The sequence below is a fragment of the Crinia signifera genome, chromosome 3 (assembly GCF_055691185.1).
Source record: "Crinia signifera chromosome 3, ASM5569118v1, whole genome shotgun sequence".
Classification (NCBI taxonomy): domain Eukaryota; kingdom Metazoa; phylum Chordata; class Amphibia; order Anura; family Myobatrachidae; genus Crinia; species Crinia signifera.
In genome coordinates this window covers 37083956-37099330 of record NC_139219.1, presented here as the reverse complement: position 1 = coordinate 37099330, position 15375 = coordinate 37083956, and the positions used below count along the sequence as shown (strand labels likewise).

The 15375-nt window shown below is 47.1% G+C and overlaps 1 protein-coding gene across 1 annotated transcript in view; it reads left to right on the top strand.

The window, feature by feature from the left end:
* The first annotated feature begins 3404 nt into the window (after window positions 1-3404).
* Window positions 3405-15375, top strand: part of ANKEF1 (ankyrin repeat and EF-hand domain containing 1) — a 30811-nt gene continuing 18840 nt past the window's right edge. Inside the window, exons 1-3 of the mRNA XM_083175646.1 lie at window positions 3405-3530; window positions 11064-11499; window positions 13993-14192. Of these exons, the coding sequence (XP_083031772.1) occupies window positions 11142-11499; window positions 13993-14192 (558 nt within the window). The 5' untranslated portion in view covers window positions 3405-3530; window positions 11064-11141. The remainder of the gene's footprint in view (window positions 3531-11063; window positions 11500-13992; window positions 14193-15375) is intronic.

The following is a 15375-nucleotide window of genomic DNA, read 5'->3' as shown; positions in this document are numbered from 1 at the left end:
TCTCCCAGGAAAAGGATCTGCAATGGAACCTCTGCAGAGAGTACAACTTACTCCACGCCCAAAAAGCAAAAGGTGATGAAGTCTTCAGAAAAGTCTTCCGAAAAGAAAAGTGAGGAAACCAGGGTGAAACGTCGATTAAGTGCAAAATCACCAACTGCTTTCCAACGTATCGACCAAAGTCCTGTAAAAAAAAAGTCCTGCAAAAAATTCTGTACAAGAGTCCTACGAAAGACTCACCACAAAAGGAAAGCAAAGCGCTTGTCAATTCAAGTAAAAAAAATAACAGGCGAGAATATGTAAAAGATATATTTAGTATCTGTTTGTATCACTTTAAAATCTAATAAGACCCCTATCTGGCCTGATTTTCTGATTAATTATTAATTGATAATATAATAAACTGATTAGTGAACTCTGGGAACATTTCCAGTCGCCTCTTCATTTATCACCTAATTGGTGGAGGGGAGGTGGGTTGTTGCTTATTATTAAAGTTGTTGCTTATTAATACTCAGACTATTGGGAGGGAGCTCCCATTACAGTAAAATCACTTAAGTTATTGAGAACTGTTTGTAAGGTATGAATCGCTTGTCATCGCTTACTGTAGTGCAAGATGTGGGTTTTTTTGCATTGGTCACAATGATCCTACTATTAGATAGTGATGTTTAGTGCTGCAAAAGTTTGTTATTTATGTATTACATCCTCGAAAGATTAATCCGCCTCTGCTTGCAGTAAATAAGTGAGCCCCTGGACAGTGGTCACTGCAGCCCCTGCTTGGGAGCACTGCAGCACCTAGTTAGTTAAATGACTTGAGTCTACAACACAGGGCAGTGAGGGCACAGGACAGGTCACGGAGCACAGCACAGGGCAGTGAGGGCACAGGGCAGGTCACGGAGTACAGCACAGCACAGGGCAGGTCACTGAGTACAGCACAGCACAGGGCAGGTCACTGAGTACAGCACAGCACAGGGCAGGTCACTGAGTACAGCACAGCACAGGGCAGGTCACTAAGTACAGCACAGCACAGGACAGGTCACGGAGTACAGCACAGCACAGGGCAGGTCACTGAGTACAGCACAGCACAGGGCAGGTCACTGAGTACAGCACAGGGCAGGTCACTGAGTACAGCACAGCACAGGACAGGTCACGGAGTACAGCACAGCACAGGGCAGGACACTGAGTACAGCACAGGGCAGGTTACTAAGTACAGCACAGCACAGGACAGGCCACGGAGTACAGCACAGCACAGGGCAGGTCACTGAGTACAGCACAGCACAGGGCAGGTCACTGAGTACAGCACAGGACAGGTCACGGAGTACAGCACAGGGCAGGTCACTGAGTACAGCACAGCACAGGTCACGGAGTACAACACAGCACAGGGCAGGTCACTGAGTACAGCACAGCACAGGGCAGGTCACTGAGTACAGCACAGGGCAGGTCACTGAGTACAGCACAGCACAGGTCACGGAGTACAGCACAGGGCAGGGCAGGTCACGGAGTACAGCACAGCACAGGGCAGGTCACGGAGTACAGCACAGCACAGGGCAGGTCACTGAGTACAGCACAGCACAGGGCAGGTCACTGAGTACAGCACAGCACAGGTCACGGAGTACAGCACAGGGCAGGGCAGGTCACGGAGTACAGCACAGCACAGGGCAGGTCACGGAGTACAGCACAGCACAGGGCAGGTCACTGAGTACAGCACAGCACAGGGCAGGTCACTGAGTACAGCACAGCACAGGGCAGGTCACTGAGTACAGCACAGCACAGGTCACGGAGTACAGCACAGGGCAGGGCAGGTCACGGAGTACAGCACAGGGCAGGTCACGGAGTACAGCACAGCACAGGGCAGGTCACTGAGTACAGCACAACACAGGGCAGGTCACTGAGTACAGCACAGCACAGGGCAGGTCACTGAGTACAGCACAGCACAGGGCAGGTCACTGAGTACAGCACAGCACAGGGCAGGTCACTGAGTACAGCACAGCACAGGGCAGGTCACTGAGTACAGCACAGGGCAGGTCACGGAGTACAGTACAGCACAGCACAGGGCAGGTCACTGAGTACAGCACAGCACAGGTCATGGAGTACAACACAGCACAGGGCAGGTCACTGAGTACAGCACAGCACAGGGCAGGTCACTGAGTACAGCACAGCACAGGGCAGGTCATTGAGTACAGCACAGCACAGGTCACGGAGTACAGCACAGGGCAGGTCACTGAGTACAGCACAGCACAGGGCAGGTCACTGAGTACAGCACAGCACAGGTCACGGAGTACAGCACAGGGCAGGGCAGGTCACGGAGTACAGCACAGCACAGGGCAGGTCACTGAGTACAGCACAGCACAGGGCAGGTCACGGAGTACAGCACAGCACAGGGCAGGTCACGGAGTATAGCACAGCACAGGGCAGGTCACTGAGTACATTACAGCACAGGGCAGTGAGGGGACAGGGCAGGTCACGGGCCACAAGAGAGCCCCTGGACAGTGGACACTGCAGCCCCTGCTTGGGAGCACTGCAGCCCTTAGTTAAATGGCTCAAGTCTACAACACAGGGCAGTGAGGGCACAGGACAGGTCACGGTCGGAGTACAGCACAGCACAGGTCACGGAGCAGGTCACAGAGTACAGCACAGCACAGGGCAGGTCACGGAGCACAGCACAGGGCAGTCAGAGCACAGGGCAGGTCAGGGAGCACAGCACAGGGCAGTGAGGGCACAAGGCAGGTCACGGAGCACATGGTACGGAGCACATGGCACGGAGCACAGCACAGGGCACACGGAGCTTCCCAACCACCCTCTTCCCTCTCCAAGATTGGAGTGAAGATGGCGGGGCGCGCGTGCGTCTTTTATAAGATCCCGCGAGAATCCGACAGCGCGATGATGACGTTCGGGCTCGTTATTGGTCCGGAAATTTGCGGGAACTCCCGAGCCGACTCGGATCTGACCCGGATCCCCGATATTCGGATCTGACGGATCTCGGGAATCCGGACCCGCTCATCTCTAATAGATAGATAAATATAGATATATAGATATATAGCAGTAGCGCACGCAGGGGGGGGGGGGGTTCTGAGTACCCAGAAACCCCCCCAGGAGTCTAAGGGCCCTAGACTGAAAGCTGAGGGTCCCCTCTTTCCATGGGTACAAGAATTTTAAAAATCGGCCCATGGGAACCGGAGATATCTGACTTCAAAGCAGTGGGTAGATAGTAGCTATTTATTATGCCCTACAGAGACATGCTTTTACACAACAGGAACAAGCTTGTAAGGGGTGGTAAACTGCATTAGGGGGTAGATACCAGGATTATATAAAATACAGTTTTCATTGCTAGAGCACATTGTTTGCACGCACATGCGCAGGACAGGCTGTAGGCGCACATGCTCACAAGAGACACGTAGAAGCCGCAGTGTACGGTTACCATGGAGACGGAATTCCGCGTCCTTCCTGATGAGTCAGAAGCCGCTGGGTGCAGGGAGTCCTGGCAGTGGGAGCCCGGGGGGACATGGACCGGCTCACGGACTAAATCTACGCCTGACCAAGTACGGTACTTCTTCCTACTGACGCTGGCAGTCCCTCTTACATTAGTACATAGCGGGATAAAGCGCTGCATAGGTTTGCCATGCTGATTAATTAGACACTGTCACAAGTCACTCCAACTATACATAGCAACATACATACAGTTACAGGGAACCATTATAGTAACTAAAATGCAATGGTTGTGTCTTAAAGAGTTGGTTTACACATGTTGTAGCTTGTACCTGTACTGTATGGACTTCTATTTATATTTTTTGTTATTTATTTTACTTTTGTATAACAGTGATGTGGGCAGTAATGTATAAGGGGGTGAATCATCATTTTCTTTTCTAAAAAAGTAATTGGTAATGATTTGTGGCACTTTATGTTTTAGATACTTATACAGTGTCGCCACCTGCTGGTCACTAGGAATAATGCAGCCGTAAACACTACACAGGAAAATGACTGGGTACATTGGTTCTTTTTTTGTTTTTGCTTTACATTTTATTATCACTTCAAAAGTCTCTCAATTTGGTTTTCATATCTATAAAGTTGTGGATATGTAGTTATCATTTTACTGCCCTATATTTCACATATACCTGTCCTTCAATTGCGCCAAATAATAGCCCCATTTGGTGCTTCACAGACTTTGCAGCTAACTGGCATCACTAATTTGACAAAATAACATTGGGCCTTATTCTGGTCTGTGCGGCCGGAGCCGTATATGCGCCCAGGACAGTGCGTCCTAAACCCCGCCTTCCGTACGGATTGCTCACTCCGTCCGAATGCGGTAAGCCGCTGACCGCACGGAGCACGAGTGGATTTCTCATGCAGGGCCGGCCTTAGGCATAGGAAAACTAGGCAATTGCCTAGGGCATTTGGAATGCCTATGGGCATCAGCAGCTTCTGCTGATTAAAATGATATGCAGCATGCCTATATTCTGTGTGTGAGATACAGCATCTGCATATGAAATAGTGTATTCATGGAAATCACTGTAACATAGCATTCCGTATGCAGGTACAGCCACAGTCGCACACAAAATATAGGCATGCCACATATCATTTTAATCATTGGAAGCTCCTTGTGTGTCCTGGTCGCATAACAATGCAAATAAGACGAATTTTCAGCAAGAAAGGCACCCAACGTTAGCAGAACTGGCCAGGAGCTGCATGGCCTATTGAGACAAGATGTATGAGGAAACATCTGTATCCAAGCAGAGGCAGAGGTCACAGTGTTAGCAGCTGTGCAAGTGCTGTCTGCGGGTGGGTTGGTTGTGCAATAGTGTTCGGCATATGTGTAAGGGGCATATGTGTAAGGGGCATTATGTGTGTCATGTGTATAAGGGCATTAATAATGTGCAACATACAGTATGTGTAATGGGCATTATGTGTGTCATGTGTATAAGGGCATTAATAATGTGCAACATATGTGTAAGGGGAATTATGTGTGTCATTATGTGTATGAAGGGCATTAATAAAGGTTGGCATAATGTGTAAGGGGCATTATGGTTATAAGGACATTAATAATGTGTGTCATGTGTAAGGGGCATTACTGTGTTGTATTTTCAGGGGTGCCGAGAGAAAGGGGTAGGGGGTACAAATTACCCAGGCCAAAGTCTGATGGGAGGGCACAGTGGGGGCTCCGGGCCCCCTCCCCTTAAGTGACAGCAGCAGCTGCAGCTCTTCTCCTCTGCCCAGCACACGCTGCTTTGTGCTGGGTTGCAGTGTGGCCATGGAGATGGTTAACATACAATATTTTCTCAGGATTTTTTTCTAAGGGTATAATGTGAATAATGTGCGGAGTAATGTATATAAGGTAAAGTGGTACTACAGCGTGATGTAATGTGAATAAGGGACACCATCGCATGATATAATGTGAATAAAGTTGCACTACTGTGTGGCATAATTTGAATTGGGGGTAAAATTGTGTGGTCATGCCCCTTCCCAGCAAGAACACACCCCTGTTTGGGCTGCGCACCAAATGCGTGCACTCTTTCTATTTAAAATATTGTGGGTAGGAGCACCAAAATGATGACTGCTATGATGAGGGTTGATGGTGCTGGGAAAGGGGAGCAGGGTCAGAAACGGAACTAGTGGTGGTGCTAGGGGGCACCAGCCAAAATCTTGCCTAGGGCGTCATTTAGGCTAGGGCCGGCTCTGTTCTCATGTATACACCTCCTCCATCTCAGGGAACCTCCCCCATCATTCGATGGTCGCATACCATCGAATGCAGGACCGAGTGGTCAGGCAGCTCCCGCGAGCGCAGACCACTCGGGCATTTCTCCGTGCAAAAGCAGGGATCTGGGCGGGCAGCTGACATCCGGCAATGTCATATGTCCGCCCCCTACACGTGCGTCACGGCCGCATTACCATACGTACGCCCAGCGTATGCATATGTTAATGAGGCCAAACAGCCCTTCACGCCCCTCTCCTCCCCCTGTTCGTAGTGTAAACAATTCATGCGGAATTTGGACGTATGTCCCTTTCGCACATGCGCAGATATGCCTTTGCACATGCGCAAATACAAAACATCGGTGGAACGAACGCACGCGGACATATAAGGACCAACCAGAATAAGGGCCATTGTGTGGAGGGTTGGTACTGCAATGTCACGTATTGTGCCACGCATCATACCGCGCATCGTGCCACGCATCTCTCTGCTTTATAAATAACTTTATATGAAATCCTTTGAAGCAAAATTACTAATTTAATTATTTATTTGCAGTTTCCTATATAGTGCAGCATATTCCGTTGCGCTTTATTTACAGTTTGTTATATAGTGCAGCATATTCCGTTGCGCTTTATTTACAGTTTGTTATATAGAGCAGAATATTCCGGCTTTATTTACAGTTTGTTATATAGAGCAGCATATTATGTTGCGCTTTATTTACAGTTTGTTATATAGAGCAGAATATTCCGTTGCGCTTTATTTACAGTTTGTTGTATAGTGCAGCATATTCCGTTGCACTTTATTAACAGTTTGTTATATAGTGCAGCATATTCCGTTGCGCTTTATTTACAGTTTGTTATATAGAGCAGCATATTCCGTTGCGCTTTATTTACAGTTTGTTATATAGGCCCTTATTCTGATCGGTGCGGCCAGAGCCGATTATGCGGCCAGGACCGTGCGTGCGAAACCCCGCCTTCCATACGGATCGCCAACTCCGTCCGTATGCGGTAAGAAGCTGGGCGAACGGACCGCACGTGTATTTTTCACGGAATACGCCTCCTCCATCTAAGGGAACCTCCCCCATCATTCGATGGTCCGAGTGCTCCACCAGCACCCGCAACCTCAGACCACACGGACATTTTTCCGTGCAAAAGCAGGGATCTGGGCGGGCAGCTGACATCCGGCGATGTCATATGTCCGCCCCCTACACGTGCATCACGGCCGCATTACCATACGTACGCCCAGCGTTTTCATGGGAACTCCCATGAAACGCGGGGCGTATGCATATGGTAATGAGCCCAAATAGCCCTTCACGCCCATCTCCACCCCCTGTTCGGAGTGTTCACATATCATGCGGGATTTGGCCGTACGCCCCGCTCACACATGCGCAGAGACGCCTCTGCACATGCGCAGACACAAAACATCGGCGGGCCGAACGCACGCGGATATATACGCACCGATCAGAATAAGGGCCATAGTGCAGCATATTTCGTTTCGCTTTATTTACAGTTTGTTATATAGAGCAGCATATTATGTTGCACTTTATTTACAGTTTGTTATATAGAGCAGCATATTCTGTTGCGCTTTATTTACAGTTTGTTATATAGTGCAGCATATTCCGTTGCGCTTTATTTACAGTTTGTTATATAGAGCAGCATATTATGTTGCGCTTTATTTACAGTTTGTTATATAGAGCAGCATATTCCGTTGCGCTTTATTTACAGTTTGTTATATAGTGCAGAATATTCCGTTGCGCTTTATTTACAGTTTGTTATATAGTGCAGCATATTCTATTACACTTTATTTACAGTTTGTTATATAGAGCAGCATATTCCGTTGCGCTTTATTTACAGTTTGTTATATAGTGCAGAATATTCCGTTGCGCTTTATTTACAGTTTGTTATATAGTGCAGCATATTCTATTACACTTTATTTACAGTTTGTTATATAGAGCAGCATATTCCGTTGCGCTTTATTTACAGTTTGTTATATAGTGCAGAATATTCCGTTGCGCTTTATTTACAGTTTGTTATATAGCGCAGCATATTCCGTTGCGCTTTATTTACAGTTTGTTATATAGAGCAGCATATTCCTTTGCGCTTTATTTACAGTTTGTTATATAGCGCAGCATATTCTATTACACTTTATTTACAGTTTGTTATATAGAGCAGCATATTCCGTTGCGCTTTATTTACAGTTTGTTATATAGTGCAGAATATTCCGTTGCGCTTTATTTACAGTTTGTTATATAGCGCAGCATATTCCGTTGCGCTTTATTTACAGTTTGTTATATAGAGCAGCATATTCCTTTGCGCTTTATTTACAGTTTGTTATATAGCGCAGCATATTCCGTTGCGCTTTATTTACAGTTTGTTATATAGAGCAGCATATTCCGTTGCGCTTTATTTACAGTTTGTTATATAGCGCAGCATATTCTATTACACTTTATTTACAGTTTGTTATATAGAGCAGCAAATTCCGTTGTGCTTTACAATTTGCACAAACAGTGATAAGACAAACTGGGTGATTACAGACAGACATAGAAGTTGGAGGGCCCTGCTCGCAAGCTTACAAACTAATCAGAAGGTCCCTTATGTCTGAGTTACCCAGGACAGGTGGCATATGGTAACCACAGTAGGTCGACCCTATGTAGGTCGATATACAATAGGTTGGTCACTGAAGGCCAACAGGGTCGGTTGACAATGGGAAGGTCGACAGTCAACAGATTGATATGAGTTTTTCTCTTTCTTTTTTAGCTGACTTATGCCGACAGGCGGTATTTTATACCCTACCATCCGCTACGACATGGTGGGAGATTATAATAGTGGACGCGGTACATGGTGTCCATATACAAATCAAATTCTCTCTGCACAAATTACATCTGCCCTGCTGCAGCGCACATGGTTTTGTCCATTTGAGAAGGAATTTGCCCTTGCAAGTGAACCAGAATAAGGGTCAATGGTATCAAGTGTACTACAAGACAAGTATCTGTTTTCTCCCTGTTCCACACCCATATTGCTGCTGTGCATTAGCAAGCAGACCAGAGCCGGTGCTACCCGCTCAGCAAAGGATGCACAGCAGGGAGGCGCCGGGCAAGAGAGGCGCTCTATCTGCTGTGCATCCCAGCTGATGGCTGCTGTTGCTGTCGGCTGCTGCGCCAGTCACACTATCTGACAGGCAGCAAAAGGCAGGATGAAAGTCCCCTCACCTCAGTTAAATGATACAGCCGAACAGGACCTGAAAGAGGGCGTGACTACACGGAGCTCCGGGGGCAGAGCTACACTGAAGGAGCAAGGCTGAGTACGAGCTGCCAGCCAGAAATATAGGGTAATAAAGTGTGTGTGTATGTAGTGTTTGGGGTGAGGGAAGCGCAAATTATAGGTGGAACTATTACAGTGGGCAGAGCCACTTGGGGTGGCATGGAGTTGCTCCCCACGTTCAGCTATCCCCTGATGCATCCAGTTTACATAAAAAAAAAAAAAAGCTGGGATAAATGAGTGGGCAGGACGATGCCTCAGTGTCTTTGTCCACATACAGAGACCCTGCAACCCTCCAATAATGTACGCAGTCTTACAGGAGACAGACACTAATAGTCCCCCTGTATGTCTAGCGTCTGTCAGGGTGCCCATTGCTACCCAGAGTGCTGGCACCTGGAGCACTAGCGCTGTGCCTCTAAAGCTCCTGTGAGTGAGCATGTTATCCCCCCTGGGCCACAAGCATGTAATCCACTGAGGCAACGAGCATGTAATCACCCTCGGCATGAGTTTGTAATCCCCCTTGGCCAACAAGCATGTAATTCCCCCTGGGCAACAAACATGTAAATGCACTGTGACAATCAGCATGTACAGTAATCCCCTATGCCAACAAGCATGTAACCTCCTATGATACCGAGCATGTAACCACCTGGGAATGAGCATATAAAGTGTAATAGGCATTACGGTGTGCGTAACCTGGCACAGTGGACAAAATTTACTAAGATGGGAGTTTCACATGTGATGTTGCTATGGGCAACCAATCAAAATCTACGTCTTATTTATTTTATGACACCTAGAAGATAATACATCATATTTGATTGGCTGTCCATAGCAACCTCCCATTTGAAATAGAACTCCCATCTTAGTAAATTTCCCACAGTGTGTCCAAGGGGCTCTACCTGGCGCAGTGTGTCTAAGGGGCACTACCTGGTGCAGTATGTCTAAGGGGCTCTACCTGGCGCAGTGTGTCTAAGGGGCACTACCTGGAGCAGTATGTCTAAGGGACACTACCTGGTGCAGTACGTCTAAGGGACACTACCTGGTGCACTGTGCCTAGCTGGTGCAATGTATATAAGTGGTGTAATGTGAGTAACGTGTGTTGAGTAACATGTGGTGTAATGTGCATTGGTACTATTATGTGGACACTGCCCTTTCCCAGGAAGTCACACCCTTAATTGTAAGCGCCTTCGGGTGCGCACGGTCCCTGTATTTGTTTGTGTTTGGGGCACTAATTCTTTTTTTGGCATGGTTCATGAAAATGTCTAGTTACAGCATTGCTGCTACTGGGCAAATTATGTGTATAAGAGGTGCTGCTACTACGGGCATTATACACCCTTTTTTTATTGTGTGCCTTCAGCATGCACCTCTATGTAAAATATGGGAGGGCGCAAATTTATAATTTGCAGGGAGGCGCCGAACACCCTAGCACCGGCCCTGAAGCAGACATAACTCATTCCTTCATGAGAACAGAGGTCATCACTGCTTTGTAAATAGGCCACCAGAAGACAAACTAGAAGGTTTATTTACAAGTCAAAGTCAGGAGGCAAATTTTAATTTCATTTTATTCATCTACAATTCTGTGAAATTCATCAAAGGGAGCAAAGATCAGCAAAGACAATGCACTAAGAAGCGTCTGCAGTTTAGTGTCTCCGTCTCCATGGTGATATGCGGCATGTTCTACTTGGGCTATGGTGGTTATGGGGAACTGACAATGACCAAAAGGCCATAGGCAGCACATGCCAACAGATGCACACTGTGGTTACCATGCCAAAGGATGGCAGAGGGAAAAATCTGTATAGAAAAAGGACCTTGGTTTAAGTGCCTTCTTCTGTATGTTTTAGGACGAGCTGGTTGGCTCACTGCCCGCCCTACACTGCATGGACAATGGCCCTTATTCTGGTTCACTCGCAAAGGCAAATTCCTTCTCAAAACCACGTGCACTGCAGGTGGGGCAGATGTAACTTGTGCAGAGGGAATTAGATTTGGATGGGGTTTTACTTCAAAGTGAGACCTACTAGTATAGATCCAGGTGACGCTAAATTACCATTTTAGATTGGATACCGCCCGTAATATGAATTAAACAATGTTCTTAACACAAATCAACCTTATATTAATAATCTACTTTTGTATTGTAGTGCACATGTAAGATTCCATCTGTTTGAACATCTTTGCAATGCACAAGGGCTACCAGAATACAAAAGTTTCAACAGCAAATGGCTTCAAATACATTTTTAGCGGATGGAAGACTGGAAACCCTACAGATCTACAAGGTTCTTCAGTGTGTCCATGATCAAGACAAAGCACAGATAGAGAAACTGGTCAAACTTGGTATCCCGGACCTTATAAACCTCACCGAACCACGTCGCGGAGATGGAGCGCTGCACATCGCCGCCGTGGAAAATAATGTTGACATGTGTAGCTTCCTTCTTCACATCGGAGCCCATCCTAATATACAAGACATGAAAGGGCGCACTCCGGCTATGAAGGCCGCAGAGTTAGGACATGACTTGGTTCTAGAAGTTCTCGCCAAAGCCAAAGCCGACATGACCGTTGTGAATGCAGAAGGAAAAGGTAAAAGTCTTCTACGAGTATTTTGACCATCATGAGTAATTGCATTAAATTTCTCCACGTGGGGGGGGGGGGCAGTGGAGCCAGGTGATGCGGCACGGGCCGCCGAGTCACTCCAGGCGGGGTGGGTGATGTGGTGGTGGTGATCGCCGAGTCGCTCCATGGGAGGGAGAGAGGGGGAGAGTTGCCGCTCACCTTCATCCAGGCGGGGGAACCTGCTTCCAACTTTCGCCCTCCAGTGGCCGGCGCTCTAGGCAAAGGCCTAAAGCTGCCTAGTGATGGCCTTGGGTGGGGACCCATGCTTAGGGGTGTGACAAGTCTGCAGAGGGGGTGTGGCCAACCATTACAGAGGCTTGGCTAAGCATTAGAGAGCACATGGTCTGTTTCCCTGATAAAAATGTAAATACTGTAGTACATGCGTGATAATGTACCAGATTAATAGCAGCAATGCACTGTAGAGAATACACCATTGTCCTGTGCAAGGACAGATAACAGAATCTATGTATAATATAGAGCACAGCTTGTGATCTCTAGAGGAATGAGTGGGACCTCAGGCAGAGGGTTCCCTTGGGGTTTCCCCTATAACCACGTGGACCCATCCGATCCTGTCTGCCCTAAATATAGTAGATAACATTTCTATAATCTTCCCTTAAGCCTGATTAAATTAAGAAATACAGCATACCTGTAGTCTCTCCTACTTTTTAACCCTTTGAGTGCCAAGTGAATTTATCAAAATTGGTGTGAAAATTGCCAAGCAAACATTTTTATTCATCATAATGACGTGTAATGCTTAACTTATATAGGAAATATAATATTTTTGACACAACTTTTTTTATTTGAATTTATATAACAAATGTGAGCGACGCTGGCAATTTTAGCAGATATTTTGAACATCTGTCATAGAGATCTTGGCACTCAAAGGGTTAATAATTCAGGCTAGATGTGAAGATTATAATAATGATTTTATTTGTAATAGTATCATTTATATGGTAAGAGTGTAATAAAAACATTGCAGAATGCAACTACAATCTGAAGAGATACGATGCAAACCTAAAAATGTAAATCGTTAAGGGTTTGACATACCATTGATGGTTTAATGCCAGTATTAGATGGCTCTCCACCATCAATACCCCCCCCCAATAATTCCTGCTTCCCAATTGGTGCCAGGACACAGAGCCTATCTCTGAACACCCCCCTATGTACCTGTGAAGCTCCACCCACAAGTTCTAATTGGCCTAAGTGAAAGAGCAGGGATGACCACTATCAATGGTCTTCCATTGCTTAGTTCGCTAACATCGATGGTCACTCGGAGTTTCACCGTCAATAGTAACCAATGGGCCGGGTTGGCCGTAGTCCTCACAGGGAAGATCTTTGGTAGGCCGGTGCACCCATGAGGCCACCTCTCAGTCAGTGATTTTTTTTTTAAGATGTGGCCCTGCTCAGGGTAGTGGCCCCAACCCCTCCTGTCTCCCAAACAAACAACCTTTGGCGGTGCACAGAGTATAGTACTCAATGCTGTAAATACTCATGTATGGCAGGCACCTATCTATATCCATTGTAACATCTGTTATAGGGACAGGAATGGGTGCTATCTGGGGTGTTTCTGGGCTCCACTGGGTGAAGGGTGGGGGTATTTCCGATATTTGGATGAGTGTGGTAATCTTTTTTCTGCTTGAAGGAGGTTTTGGGGTCTGTTCATTCCCAGGTGTGTGTGTGTGTGTGTGTGTGTGTGTGGGGGGGGGGGTATTATTTGAAATGTAGAAGGTTGTGGTTTGTCGCAGCAGCTTAAAATTCTAGAGGCAACTAGACTGCCAAGCATGTTGAAATCAACGGCTTCCACACAGGTGTAGTTATATATTAATCCCGCCTGTTTTGGTGTTGGTTCCACCTACATTTGATGTGGTGCCGCCCACATGAGGCTAGTCCTAGAACTTGTTTCTGGACCACTTTTAGTTCCCAATCCGCCCATGGTAACCATTGACGGTTAGTGCACCGATAGCCATACCTAAACTGAAATTCTAAACTGTAGCAAATAAGTGCTGAGAGGAGGATATAATGACCCTTTTCCTGAGACCATGTGATATCTATAATTAGACCTCCACTATCTCCTACCCAGGGTGCATTGGGAAGAGTACAACGAAATGTATAATAAATCTACTATCAAGTTGACCACTAGATGGAGCTTATACAGAATGAGTGAAAGGACACGCGTAAATGAATACACACAAATGATGCTGAAGGCCTGACGTACATCTGTGCCGATTTCATGTTTGAATTTGGTAATTTTCAAACAAACTCTCAGACATAGGGGGCAATTTCTACCCCCCCATCTGATGTTTGGGGTTTGCACATGCTCATGTGCAAACCCCAGAGTGAACGCCATTCGGCGGGTGGCGCTCACCTGTTGGCTAGGCTGCGAGCCTACTGCCTGCTGACAGATGTGCGTGACCAGATTGTAGCTTTAGAATAATGTTGGTCTGTGTTTCTTTTCCCCAGGAGTCTTATTTTACTGCATCTCCCCCACCAAGAGACATCTGCGTTGTTTTCAGATAGTTCTGGATTGCGGAGCCGATGTCCATAACAGAGCAGCAGATGGGATGTCGGTGCTGCTGGCAGCGTGTGAACAGGCTCAGGGGTGCAAAGAGATGTGTCTGATGCTATTGGAAAGAGGGGCGAATCCCAACGCGTTCCATCCTGTAAGAATTTCCATTGGCATAGAGATGTGTCATTTAAGCTGGCTACACACTAGACGATTTGTGGCACCGCCGAAATCATTAATGCTGAATGATCATTAATGATATCGGCGTTGATTAATGATATCGGTGATGCTCCTGGATGACCAATACAAGGCATACACATACCTCCCAACGTTTTCAATTGAAGAATAGGGACACTCGCACGGCGAAGCCCGAACAGGCCGCTGAATATGCGCACAGCGTCTGTTCTGTCCGATTGGGGGGGACACCCAACTGCCCCCCCCCCCGTAGCGGGACACCGCCGGCCGCGGGAGGGACGCAGGAACGTCCCCAAAAACCTGGACGTTCCCGCGTTTAACGGGACAGTTGGGAGGTATGCATACAGACTGAACAATATCGTTAATGTTTAGTACTGTCACCCAGCCACGTGCTGAACATGCAGTCATTGACGGTATAGGCTGATTTGATTGCATGTTCAAACGGCGGGGGGTATATAGTGTGTACACACTACACAAATGCACAATAATGTTATTAATTCGGTCAACCAGGTCAAGCAAAATCCCTGATAGTTCCCATTGTCGCAGATCCATGTATTTTTCACGCAGATAGGGGTAATTTGTTCTGGAAAAAATGGCATTAATTAATCTGCCCACCAGGGATCAATTAGTCTCAGTAATTTACTGCTGATAATTCAATTCCTCCCTCTGTCTCAGACAACCTTAAAAAGTTAAATATTCTGCAATTAGAGATAGGTTTAGGCAGTGATTAGGGATAGGTAGTGTAAGGGTAGGGTGTGATTAGGGATAGGTAGTGTAAGGGTAGGGTGTGATTAGGTATAGGTAGTGTAAGGGTAGGGTGTGATTAGGGATAGGTAGTGTAAGGGTAGGGTGTGATTAGGGATAGGTAGTGTAAGGGTAGGGTGTGATTAGGATAGGTAGTGTAAGGGTAGGGTGCAGGGCCGGCGCCACCACTAGGCAGCTCTAGGCATTTGCCTAGGGCGCCGGCCACTGGAGGGCCACTTATCACTTAACTCAGTGGCCACTCAGGGCCACTGAGTTAAGTGATAGGACCCCCCCTCCCTCCGGTGTTCATTACCGGCAATCTAGTGCTCCCCCCAGCTAGTGATCGGAAAGCCAATCCCCGTACGGCACCCACCTGCAATCCCCGTGCGGCACCCCCCTCC